General features: G+C 63.0%; 3 protein-coding genes across 6 annotated transcripts; 1 reads left to right on the top strand and 2 right to left on the bottom strand.

The window, feature by feature from the left end:
- Positions 1 to 21: 21 nt before the first annotated feature.
- On the top strand, positions 22 to 3,028 carry RAC3 (Rac family small GTPase 3). Of its 4 annotated transcripts, none has more exons than XM_082603056.1 (6): positions 22 to 620; positions 1,183 to 1,292; positions 1,458 to 1,575; positions 1,745 to 1,807; positions 2,244 to 2,403; positions 2,509 to 3,028. In XM_082603056.1, the coding sequence occupies exons 1-6, from the start codon at positions 429 to 431 to the stop codon at positions 2,637 to 2,639; spliced, it is 774 nt and encodes a 257-aa protein (XP_082459182.1). In that variant the 5' UTR covers positions 22 to 428; the 3' UTR covers positions 2,640 to 3,028. The 4 variants fall into 4 exon arrangements, with proteins under 4 accessions (XP_082459182.1, XP_082459181.1, XP_082459183.1 ...); XM_082603057.1 differs by having other exon boundaries at positions 465 to 620; positions 1,183 to 1,254; XM_082603058.1 differs by having other exon boundaries at positions 465 to 620; positions 1,183 to 1,254; positions 2,244 to 2,407; positions 2,509 to 2,666.
- Positions 3,029 to 4,399: 1,371 nt separating this feature from the next.
- On the bottom strand, positions 4,400 to 6,372 carry LOC309792976 (L-xylulose reductase). Its single transcript, XM_082603061.1, has 8 exons — positions 6,255 to 6,372; positions 6,075 to 6,172; positions 5,401 to 5,555; positions 5,261 to 5,303; positions 5,085 to 5,184; positions 4,929 to 4,993; positions 4,719 to 4,836; positions 4,400 to 4,599 (listed from the first exon to the last, which is right to left on the bottom strand). Exons 1-8 carry the CDS (start codon positions 6,304 to 6,306, stop codon positions 4,496 to 4,498), a joined length of 735 nt encoding a protein of 244 aa, XP_082459187.1. The 5' UTR covers positions 6,307 to 6,372; the 3' UTR covers positions 4,400 to 4,495.
- Positions 6,373 to 8,817: 2,445 nt separating this feature from the next.
- On the bottom strand, positions 8,818 to 10,730 carry LOC309792980 (carbonyl reductase [NADPH] 2-like; the record flags this gene model as incomplete). The annotated part of the gene is given in 9 exon segments (XM_082603066.1): positions 8,818 to 8,921; positions 9,018 to 9,135; positions 9,361 to 9,425; positions 9,548 to 9,647; positions 9,720 to 9,738; positions 9,740 to 9,760; positions 9,857 to 10,011; positions 10,116 to 10,213; positions 10,676 to 10,730. Coding segments are annotated over 9 exon segments (735 nt in total).
- Between the last annotated feature and the right edge of the window lie 553 nt (positions 10,731 to 11,283).

The following is an 11,283-nucleotide window of genomic DNA, read 5'->3' as shown; positions in this document are numbered from 1 at the left end:
GGCTGGGTCACCCCTTCTAACTGCAACCAGGTAGGGATTGGCCCAGCTACTGCAGCAGACAGGTGGGGATGGGGGCAGCCCGGCAGGGGGCTGCCTGCCTCGTGGATCTTTAGTGACTGCAAACACCTGAGTTTTCACCAACTGTCTCGTGGTTAGAGGGTGGGTGGGCCTTAGCCCCTCCCTCGGTGGGCCCTGGGAATCCTCTCCCTAGAAGAAACCCTGTGTGCACCGACCACAACCTGTTCAGGTGGGTGGGAGCAGCCTGTCTGCACTGCCCTCGCCCCTTGGCGTGGGTCACAGGGGCTCCTGGGAGGGCCTGCCCAAGCTCGACACGGGTTGCGGGGTGCCCTGTGACCCCGCCCCCCACCAGATTTCTCTGGAAGGCGCGTCGGCCCGGGTTTGGGGCGGGTCCGCGCCCCCCGCCCTCCATGCCGGCCGTGTTCGGCTGTCTCCGCTCCCGGCGCTCGGCGGCGCTCGGCTGTCTCCGGCCGCTCGGCTCGGCGCTCGGCTCGGGTCCGCGGCCGCTGCGGCGCCGGGCATTTCTCCGCAGCTCGGCTCGCGGCCGCGCCCGCCCGGCCCGCGCCCATGCAGGCCATCAAGTGCGTGGTGGTCGGCGACGGGTGAGTGCGCGAGGCGGAGGCCGCTCGGCCTGGCGCGCCAGGCGCGCCGGGAGGGCTTGGCCCCGGGGACCCTCCTGGGCAGGGCGCGGGGCTCCGGGGCGCGGCCGGCGCGCGGTCCGGGGGTCCCGGCTTGGGGTCCAGGCGGGGCGGCCCCGACCGGCCCGTGGGCGTCGGGGGACCGGGCAGGGGAGGGAGGACGCGGTGGGGCGGGGTTCCGGCTGGTCGCGGGGCGCAGGCCTCCAGCCCAGGCCCACCTGATGCTGCCGGCAGCCAGCGGCCCCGCCTGGCCTCCCGGTGGGTGGGGCTAGGCCTCTCACCTGGGCTGAACCCTCAGCCGGTGCCACCATCCCGGCACCTGCCTGGGGCTCTGAGGCAGCTCGCCCCAGCCCTCACCCACCACTCTGCCACCCCGGAGGCCCTCCTGCCCTGGTCCTCTATCGCTGCGGATCTGCTGGGCAGGCACCCCTATTCCCACCCTGGGCACCGTGGGAGGGGGCTGCCCTTGCTGGGCAGAGGGCTGAGGTGGGTCTGGGAGCAGCGTGGGCTTGCCCTCTCTCCGCAGCGCCGTGGGGAAGACCTGCTTGCTGATCAGTTACACGACCAACGCCTTCCCTGGAGAGTACATCCCCACCGTGTGAGCAGGCGGGCGGGTCCAGAGCTGGCAAGGGGAGGGTATGGACGCCTGTGCGCGGGGCTCCCCTGGGCTTCGAGGTCGGGCCCAAGTGGCCCTGGTCTGGGCTCCGGGGTGAGGCGAGGTGCTGACAGAGCTCCAGGTCTATGCAGGCCTGAGAACCCAGACACGGGGTGGGGGGATCTCTCTCACTCTGTTTTCTGCAGTTTTGACAACTATTCTGCGAATGTGATGGTGGACGGGAAGCCTGTCAACCTGGGGCTGTGGGACACCGCTGGGCAGGAGGACTACGACCGGCTTCGGCCACTCTCCTACCCCCAAACTGTAGGGCACCACAGGGCTGCTTGCAGGGGCCGGGTGGCTTGGGTGGAGGCCCAGCAGGCCTGGTGTGTGTGCGTGTGTGTGTGTCTTGGGGGAGTGAGCAGAGGCCATTCGGAGCCTCTTTGACCATTCCTACATGGTACCCTCCCTTCTTCCCTCCCTTTCCCCCAAGGACGTCTTTCTCATCTGCTTCTCCCTGGTGAGCCCAGCCTCCTTTGAGAATGTTCGAGCCAAGGTAGGACAGGGCCAGAAGCAGAGTTGTCTTCCTGGGAGGGGAGGAAGCTGCCCAGAGGACTTGCCCTTAGAGGGCAGGGGTCTCTTGCTTGAGGGCCTCACAGAGACAAATTGTCCTTTGGAGATTGCCGGGTGTGAGGTCTTAAGGTGGCCCAGAGGGTGATGAGGGGCCAGGGGTGGGGTAGGGGTGGTGAGTGAGGCTCTCAGAGAAGGAAGGGCCCTGACTGAGAGGACCTGACGGGCCTGGAAGCATCTTGGCTAGGTATTTTTGTTCTTGGTCATTTCCCTACCAGACCCAGTGGTCGCCCCGTGAAACAGGAAGGGCTAAGTGTGGGTCTGGGCACAAGGAAGGGGCCCTTGGGAGCCATGGCCTGCTCTGGGCCAGGCTGAGGGTAAAGCTCCCAAGGGGTAGGGGTCAGAGCCTCCCATCCCCACAGTGGTACCCAGAGGTTCGGCACCACTGCCCCCACACGCCCATCCTCCTGGTGGGCACCAAGCTGGACCTTCGTGACGATAAGGACACCATCGAGCGGCTACGGGATAAGAAGCTAGCACCCATCACTTACCCCCAGGGCCTGGCCATGGCCCGGGAGATCGGTGAGTGGGCACGGACAGGCCTGCCGGTGCAGGGAGGAGAGGTTCGCTCTGGGGGGCACAGTGCTGCCCCCCACCCTCACTGTTCCCTTTCTTTGCTGCCCCCAGGCTCTGTCAAGTACCTGGAGTGCTCGGCCCTGACCCAGCGGGGCCTGAAGACTGTGTTTGATGAGGCCATCCGGGCTGTGCTCTGCCCGCCTCCTGTGAAGAAGCCGGGGAAGAAGTGCACGGTTTTCTAGAGCCCTCACTTCTGGAGGAGCAGCCCCCAGCCGCCCACGCCTGTATCTGTTGTGTTGAGATGTCTGGTGTCCCTGAGTCTGCTGTGGGGAAAGTTGTGTGGGTGGGGAGAGGGAAGAATCACGGGGACGAGGCTGCTGCGCTCGGGGTGGTGCTGGGGCCATGGGGTCCTGTCCACTCTGCCTCCGCTATCTGGGGGTACAGCTCCAGCCTCCCCTGGCCCCCAGGGAGTCCGGAAGGGAGCAGGGTCTCCCTCAGGCTGCAGGGGCAGGTCCAGGGCAGCCCCAGGATGGGCTTCCCTGATGGGGGAGTTTGTGGGGTGGGTTCTGTCCTTGTGCCCCAAGATGGGGCAGCCCCTTTTTATTTTATACAATAAACGTTCTTCATCATCTCCTGCTGTCTTGCTACCTGCCCTGTTCCTGTCTCCCCCTGCCTGCTCCTGCACCCTGAGGGTGCCAGGCCCCCAACCCCCACCATCCGCGGGTGAGCTTCACACACAAACACACACACGCACGCACGCCAGAGGAGAGGAGGAAAAGCTTGCTGAGCCCTCTCAGTCTCCAAAGGAGGGACCCAGATCAAAGTGGGGGCAAGTGCATTTGGCCCCTTCTGAAGAAAGCCCTTCTCATTCTGACTTCAGGCCTCTGGGAGGGCACTGCCAGGGGAGCGAGGGGCAGGATCGTCTGCAAGTCAGGCCCCATGGGGCCCTGTGGAGCCCAGGGCAAGGCCAGGGGACACTCGGCTGAGTGTTTAGGAAGACAGGCTGTCAAGAGGAAGGACGTCCAGGCAGAGGGACCCTGCAGCCGTGGAGGTAGAACAAACATGGTGTGGAGAGGACAGGAAGGGTTGCAGGGGGGCCAACAGCCTGGCATCGCTGGGCAGACAACGGCGGGAGGTGAGGGGCGGGCCTGGCCTGGAGCTAGGACTTCACCCCTGAGGCCACAAGGCACTACTCTGGCGTGATGAGAAGCCACACTGCTCCCCCGCAATGGTGTGCAGAGGGTGGACTGCTGAAGTTCAGGAATTTTGCTAGCCAGTTTTTAAACAGCTATTGTTAATAATTATATAAACTTACATTAGTCGTATTTTAAAAAAATGAAATTAACAAATACTCAAAATACATCACTTCCTAAATATTTTTGTACATATTACTATTTGTGCTATCGGGTGTAAGGCTTTTGTATCTGTGGTGGGGACACCACACAAAGGTGGGGGACACGCATCTCTCCCCAGCTCCACCTGAAGGACAGTAAACAGGCGGGAGTATTACCATGGAAGTTGGCAAATTCTACAGCTGGAGCTTGTGCTCAGTACGTGGTGAATAACTCCCAAAGTTGAGGGAATGAAAATTGAAAACCGTCATCTGATTCAGCAAAGAAGTCGCTCAAGTCATCAACAAAGTAATGAAGTCCCAACACACAGCATCCTCAGTTCACTTTTGTCTTATGCATGGACTTCAGGAATGCCAACATTCATGTTAAAAACACCACTGCTTCCACACCAGAGACCTCTGGACAGGGCCAAAGGCCATCCTCGGTCAAATTCACCACCCTCATTAGGAGCTGGCCTTCTGGAAGGTTCTACCTCCCAGTCCTGCCAGGGACTTAGCCAGGCCTGAAAATCTCTCGCAGGAGGGACAGGCTGCCACTGGCCCAGGATGTGAGTTGAATGGTTGCCTCTACCTGGGACTCATCCCCACACCCAGCCCTGAGCGCTACATCTTCCAGCCACTTGACTGCAGCCTAGGAATGAGTGTGCAGGCTGGGCAGAAGAATCATGTTTATTGGAGGGATGGGGAAGGGGGGTGGGGGTAAAAGTGGGCTCAGCACGGAACACGGGTGTGTGTGGGTGGAGGGGCTCAGGTAGCCAGGAAGCCTCCATCCACCGGCACAGTGGAGCCTGTGGTCATGCTGCTGCGGTCACTCAGCAGGAAGAGGATGGTGTCTACCACATTCTCCACCTCTGTGGGTGGGGTGGGGTTCAGGACGTGGTTGAAAGGAGCTGCCCTTCATCCTTCCCTCCCACCCCTCACCTGAGCAAGCCACTGACGCAACTCCCAGCTGGGCTCCCACCCGACTCACCGGCAAACTTGCCAAGCGGGATGCGATCCAGCATGGCCTTGGCCTTCTGGGGGTCGCTCCAGTTGGCCTGGCCCATGGGTGTCATCACCACTGTGGGGTTGAGTGCATTCACACGGATCTGCACTGGGACAGGAAGGGGGTCAGCCGGGTGGGCTGAGGCTCTCTGGGCATGTGGGCTGGGTGATGGGAAGGCATCCCAGTGGGGCTCACCTGGTGTGGCCCAAGCTCCAGAGCCATCACCTTGGTCAGCATGTCCAAGGCACCCTTGGTGGAGCCTGTGAGGAGAGACAGCCTGTGTGGAGCCTGAGCTGGCTGCTCAGGCTGGGGGGTGGGGGGCTGGGCAGGGCACAGCCGGGGCTTGCTCACAGTAGACGCTGTGGTTAGTCAGTGCGCGCTGGGAGGCCTGGCTAGAGACATTCACGATGGACCCCGGGGCTCCCCGAGCTATTAAGCCTCGGGCCACGATCTGGAATTGCAGAGGAAGCATGAAGCGGAACTGGTGTCACCCCCCAGTTCCCACTCCTGCCCTGAAGGCAGCTCACCTGGGACACCTGAATGACAGCCCGAAGGTTCACGTCGAAAGACCTGGAAGCAGATGGATAGACCGTGGTCAGGGACTGGGACTGCTGCAGCAAGAGACAGCCCTTCCCCCCGGGAGTTCATCCACCCCACCCTGGCTCACGTGTCACACGCCTCCTTGGTGACCTCCAGGAAGGGCTGCAGCAGCGCCACGGCGGCATTGTTCACCAGCAGGTCCACAGGGCCCACGCCGCCCAGCGCCCGCTCCGTGGCCTCCCAGTCACCCAGGTCCACGCACACGGACTCTACCCCAGGGCACTGTGTGTATTAGGTGGTAAGGGGGGACATCTACCAGAGAATCCATGCCCAAGAAAGGGTACAGCTGGGCCTCTGGCATGCGAGGGAGAAGGGCTGTGTTTGCATGGCCTTTCAGTTCGACAGGGGGAGGGGTTAGGGGTTCCAGAGGAGCCAGTCACCTTCTTGGGGCTCAGAATCCCAGGCTGCTGCAGGGGGAGGGTAGTTAACTCGGCCTCTGGGCCACTGGGCAACTCGGGGCTTGGGGAACGGGAGCCTGGCCCCGCCTCCGGCCAGTCTACTTCCTCCCAGCGCCCGAACGCCTCTGGCCCCGGGCCTGCAAGGCAGCCATTTCTGCCTCCTCCTAAGCCCAGGGGGAGTCGTTGTTCTCCCGACCCGTCGGCCCCCAACAGAGGCCGTGCGCCCGGCGTGGGGGAGGGTGTGCAAAAATCCTTGGCGAACCCTAGCGCCCGGCGGCCACGTGTCCCGGCCCGCCCTCAGCCTCGCCCGCCGCCCGCTGGGCTGGGACAAGGCAACGCCTACCTCGCGGACCAGGCTGTCCAGGTCGGCCTGGGTCCGGCTCACAGCCACCACTTGTGCACCCGCCGCGTGCAGCGCCTGGACAGTGCTGCGCCCGATGCCTGCGAGGAGCGCGGCTCAGTGCGGGCGCCCCTCCCCGGCCGCCCCCTCCCAGGCCCACCTTTGGCCGCCGCCCCGGCCCACCTTTGCCCGCCCCAGTGACGAGCGCCCGGCGCCCCGCGAAGCTCAGCTCCATGACGCTCGGTGAGGCCCTGTACACTGCTGAGGCCCAACTGCGTGCCTGGGTCCAGCTGCGCGCGACGGTCCGGGAGGGCGCGGGGCGGGGCGGGACGCGGTGGGCCAATCGCAGGGCGGTGTCCTGGTGAGGGAGGGAATATTCAAATAGCGGCTTCCCCGCGGGGGCGATTGGCCGAAAGGAGTGGGCGAGGCCGGGGCTGGGCAGGCTGGGTCCCCGCTGGACTCTTGGGCGGGGTTTTTCAAACTGCCCTGTGGTGATCCTTCGACCCGGAGTGAAATAGGTTTAGCGGGCCCCGCTAGCATATTTCCCCTGCCAAGATGATTATTACAAAAAAACAGATGTGGTAATTAATACGTGAAATTAATACGTGGTAATTAATACGTAATTATACGTAGCTGTACGTGAAAGAGATCTCAGGGCTAACATTTTTTTCTTTTGTTTCTGAGAAGAAAAGTTTGGCAAAAAGGATCACATGCTCCTCTCCTCCAGACCTGGGAGTAGCTCACGCAGGCTCACTTGTGCTTAGAGGGAAAGGTTTTGGACAACCTAATAAGCCTGAAGAAGAGGCCAAGGCCAACAAAGGTGCGCTTTAGCCTCAAAGGGAGTTGAAACGCTGACTCACCCGACCAACCCACAGAAGGCCACCAGGACTTTAAAAACTTGGATAGGATGGGAAGGGATAGGCTTAGGGTCATGGGGTACCCAGTGGCCAGCAAGGGCAAGCATTGCTTCCTGCAGCTTTAGGGTCAGAGATATATGTGTGCTCACGTGTCCATGTGTGCATTGGCTCCTCCTGTAAAAGCTACTTTGTTCTGTGGGTCATGGTGGGAAAGTCTAGAAACACTGCCCTTGAGGACCTTCTGTGGACAGGAGTAAGGAAGTGGTGATTGCAGGGCCTCTGGGTCACTGTGGCTTTGGGCCCAGAGAGGTGGACAGTCTGGAGGAGAGGGTGGCTGGGGACAGCAGGAGGCACAGGTTTGGGAAGGCCCTGGAGGATAGCCAAGTGAGTCCTCCCTACCAGATCTGGCACTGTGGTGCAGCCGACACCCTCTAGGCACTGGGCAAACCCTGCCTTCTGCTCCTAACCTTGGACCCTGCCGTCTGCCTGCCAGAAGCCAAGGGGAGAGGGGGGACAGCCCCCAGCCTGTCCTTACTGAAAGGGACATCTGCTTAGGTCCCTTCACTGGCTTTACCTGGCCCCCAGAATGGTGTCCAAATCCTTTCACTTGCCCCATGATCCTCAGTGGACCAGCTGGACTGAGCCAAGCCTGCTTTGGCACAAAACTTGCTCTGGGAGGCCCTGAGGCTGCTAGAAGTGTCCTCAGCACTCCCCATCCCTGCAACGTGCCCTTTGCTCTCTCAGCCCAGTGGTACCATTGCCTGGAGGGCCCCACCCCAGCCCCTCATCCCTTGCCCCCTTGCCCAGAGTTGGACACTGCACCAGTCCAGCTGACTGACCACCTCAGGCCTCATCACACCCACACTCAGAAGGCATGGGTCATGTGGAACCTGACCCAGGTAGCACAGCTGAATCCCAGCAGGGCCTGCAAAACCCTCTAGCTGCCCCAGCTGCAGGGCTGTTTTGTCTGGAGTCAGGCTAGGGACAGTAGGTAGAGCAGCAGCTGTGGACCCTTCCCCAGCTGGGGCTGCCCTCTCATGGGTGGTCTTGTGGGGGAAGGTGTGCCCCAAGGCAGAGCTGGTTGCTCAGGGTTGGATAAGCTATAATGGTCCAGCACGCGGCCCCTCACGCCGGGGGCTGAGCGCTCAGTCCCATCTTTCCTAGGGATAGCCTATGGTCCAGAGCATCTCCCCGCAGCTCCTCAGACCCTCTACCCTCTCCGGCCGGCGGTAGTGGGGGCTGGAGGGGGGCATGCTGGGCTGAAGGGCGGAGCCAGAGCCTCAGGGAAGGAAAGGTGGCTGCACGCTGCCCTCTGCCCTCGGCCCAGAGAAGGTTGGGTGTTGCGGTAAGGGCGTGGAAACGAGGAATCTTCTTGCAAGGAATCTCGGCCCTTCAGCTCAAGGGCAGGGTCGGCGGTGGAATCCGGCGGGCTTCGGATCTGCCCTCTCTTTACTTCTTCGAAGGTTAACCGGTGCCCCCCAGTCCCTGATCCTCCCCTCCCCAGCCTCGCGGCGTGCCCAGCCAGAGCCCTGGCACGGCTAGCTGCAGGAGAAAGGCCTCCATTTAATTAGGCAAATCCACTCCAGCACAGCTGAGGACACAGTGGGTGGGGACGACAGGGGCGGGGTCTCCTGGCACGTGGGTGTGGATGCGGGATGGGCTGGTGGGGCGGAGCCGCGGCGTGGCGTGGAGGTGGAGCCAAGCCGCGGGGCGGGGGCAGCAGGCCGGGCCGTGGGAGATGCGGGGAGGGTCGGGGCGTGGGCGTGGATGGGGCCAGGGGCGTGGTGGGCTGGTGGCCCTTGGCGGCCTGGGGGCGGGGCGGTGGGGCGTGGAAGCGGGTCCGGGCGGAGCCGAGCACCATCCCTCTGGCCGCCCAGAGCACTGCGCTCTTAGGAGGCCAGGTACCCGGCATCCACAAAGATTCCCGAGCCGCTGGTGGAGGCGCTGTGGTCGCTGAGCAGGACGAGGATGCTGTGGACCACGTCTTCCACCTCTGCGGCGGGTGGCGGGCGGGGTCAGCACGGCTCGGCCCGGCTGTCTGGGCCCGGCTGCCCCAGCCGCGCCCGCCACTCCACGAAGCCCAGCTGACCTGCAAACTGCCTCAGCGGGTGGCGCTCCTTCAGCTTCCGGACGAACTCGGGGTAAGACGAGGCTTGCTGGCTCATGGCGGTCAGCACCACCGTGGGGTTTACCGAGTTAACCCGGAGCTGGGGCCGAGGGGCCGGCGGGGCGGTCTCAGCCGGCGCACAAACCCCGCCCTCACAGACCCCACTGAGCTTGCTTACTCACCCCCTGGCGGCCCCTACCCCCGTTTTCATCCCCAGCCGCCGCCTTGCCCACCACCCGCCAGCCCCCACCTCACCCCCACCCTGTGCCTACCTCGTGCCTTCCCAGGCCGGGGCCCCTGGCGCCCCCAGCTCCCCCATGCCTACCTTGTGCGGCCCCAGCTCCATGGCCATGGCTTTGGTCAGGATGGTCATTGCACCCTTGGTGGAGCCTGTGGGAAGAGGGCAGCACTGAGGACCCTTAAGGATTCAGCCCACTTTGCATGAGGCCCAGCCCGGGAGCCCAGCTGCTCCTGCATGGAATGGGGGCTCAAGGCTGGGCAGAGGGACTCACTGTAGGCAGCTAGGTTGGGAAGGGTGACATGGGCCGCCATGCTGGAGACATTCACGCTGGAGCCAGGCACTCCGTGGCTGATCATGCCCCGGGCCACAATCTGGAAGCCAAGAGAGGGGGCAGCCTGACCCCACTGCACCCCCGCTTGGGCCACATCCTCCCACTGGCTCACCTGAGACACCTGGAACACAGCGCAGTTTCACACTGAAGGACCTGGGGGTAGAGGGGACAGTCAGACAGACCATGGCCACGCCCAGTCCACTTCCTCAGCAGCCCTCTCCCCAGTCCACCTCCTCTCCTACTCCTCAGCTGTCGAAGGCCTCCTTGGTGGTCTCCAGGAAAGGCTGCAGCAGCGCCATGGTGGCATTGTTCACCAGCACGTCCACAGGGCCCACGCCGCCCAGCGCCCGCTCCGTGGCCTCCCAGTCACCCAGGTCCACGCACACGGACTCTACCCCAGGGCCCTGTGGGAAGGCATTGGCCAGTGACCAAAGGGGGCGTCCTGGCAGGCTGGTGAGGCATCCCGGAGGGTCACAGGCCTGGCCCATGGTGGGGCTGCACACCTCACCTCCTTGGAGAGGCTGACCAGGTCGGCGTTGGCACAGCTCACAGCCACCACTCTGGCTCCTGAGACGTGCAGGGCCTTCATGGTGTCCCACCCAATCCCTGCAGGGGTGCACAGGGCAGCCGGATGGTGCAATATGTCTGGGCCAAGGCCACGAGTGGGGGCAGCAGATTTGCTGCTCAGGAAAGAGCGGTGAGACAGTACTGGCCAGGGGGTGGTGGCCCAGGGGTCAGGGGTCCACCCAGCCAGGATCCGGCCAAGGGAGGCCCAGAGGGCAGCCCCTTCCTGCTGGGCTGAGGGAAGAGGCCTTGGCTGTGTCCCCCCATCTGCCCAGACTGATTCTGAGAGCCTCCCTCACAGTAGGGCTCTTGCATTGACCAGGGAGAGGCTAGCATCCTGTCCCAATGGGGCCTGCTGGGTGGTAGGGAGCAGTCCAGGCCCAGATCAGCCGGCTCAGGCACAAAGGGACTTGCAGGCCCCAGCATGGGCCTGTGAGACTCTGGGTCTGGCCACCTTGCTCTCTAACCTCGGCCCCTCACACACCCCACCTGCCTCGCTCACACCCATCTTTCCCTGCCCCATCACCAGGGCCCGAAGGCCACTGAAATTCAGCAGCATGGTGCCAACTCCCAGCCTCTGTACAACAGGAGGCGAGGGCGTGGGGGGTTTATAGGCCTAGGATGGGGCAGGCTGGGTGGCTAGGCAAGTTTGTGTGTGATGGGGGGGCGGGGGCTGGCTGGAGGAGGGAAGACTGGGGGCACTAGGCGGGGCCAGGCATCAGTGCAGCTTCTGCTTCCTTGTTCGCAGAAACCTGTCTCCTTGGAAGGGGCCACCGTCCTCACCCACAACCCAAAGGTTCCAGCCAGAAGCGCCATCCTGGGTTTTGGAAAGGAAACTAAAAATAAACCCTGGGGTGGGGAACATGCCCCTTCCTGGCTGGCTGGGGGCAGATGGCCTGGAACTGGTCCCTGCGAGCACTGGGCCTGATGCCCCTGGGTGATGGCCAAGGCCACACAGAGGTCCCTCTGGGGAGTATTCTCCCAAACACCCACAGCTTAAAAAATCTCCCTACCTCCATCAACCCTCACCCAAATCAAAACCCAGCAGCACTTGCTTCACTCAGTGAAGGCCATCACTACACTCCAGACACATTTTCAAATGCCAAAGATAA

This window comes from Mesoplodon mirus (assembly GCF_964341445.2).
Source record: "Mesoplodon mirus genome assembly, chromosome: 18".
Classification (NCBI taxonomy): Eukaryota; Metazoa; Chordata; class Mammalia; order Artiodactyla; family Ziphiidae; genus Mesoplodon; species Mesoplodon mirus.
The sequence above is the reverse complement of the archived record's forward strand: the minus strand, read 5'-3'. Positions and strand labels throughout refer to the sequence as shown.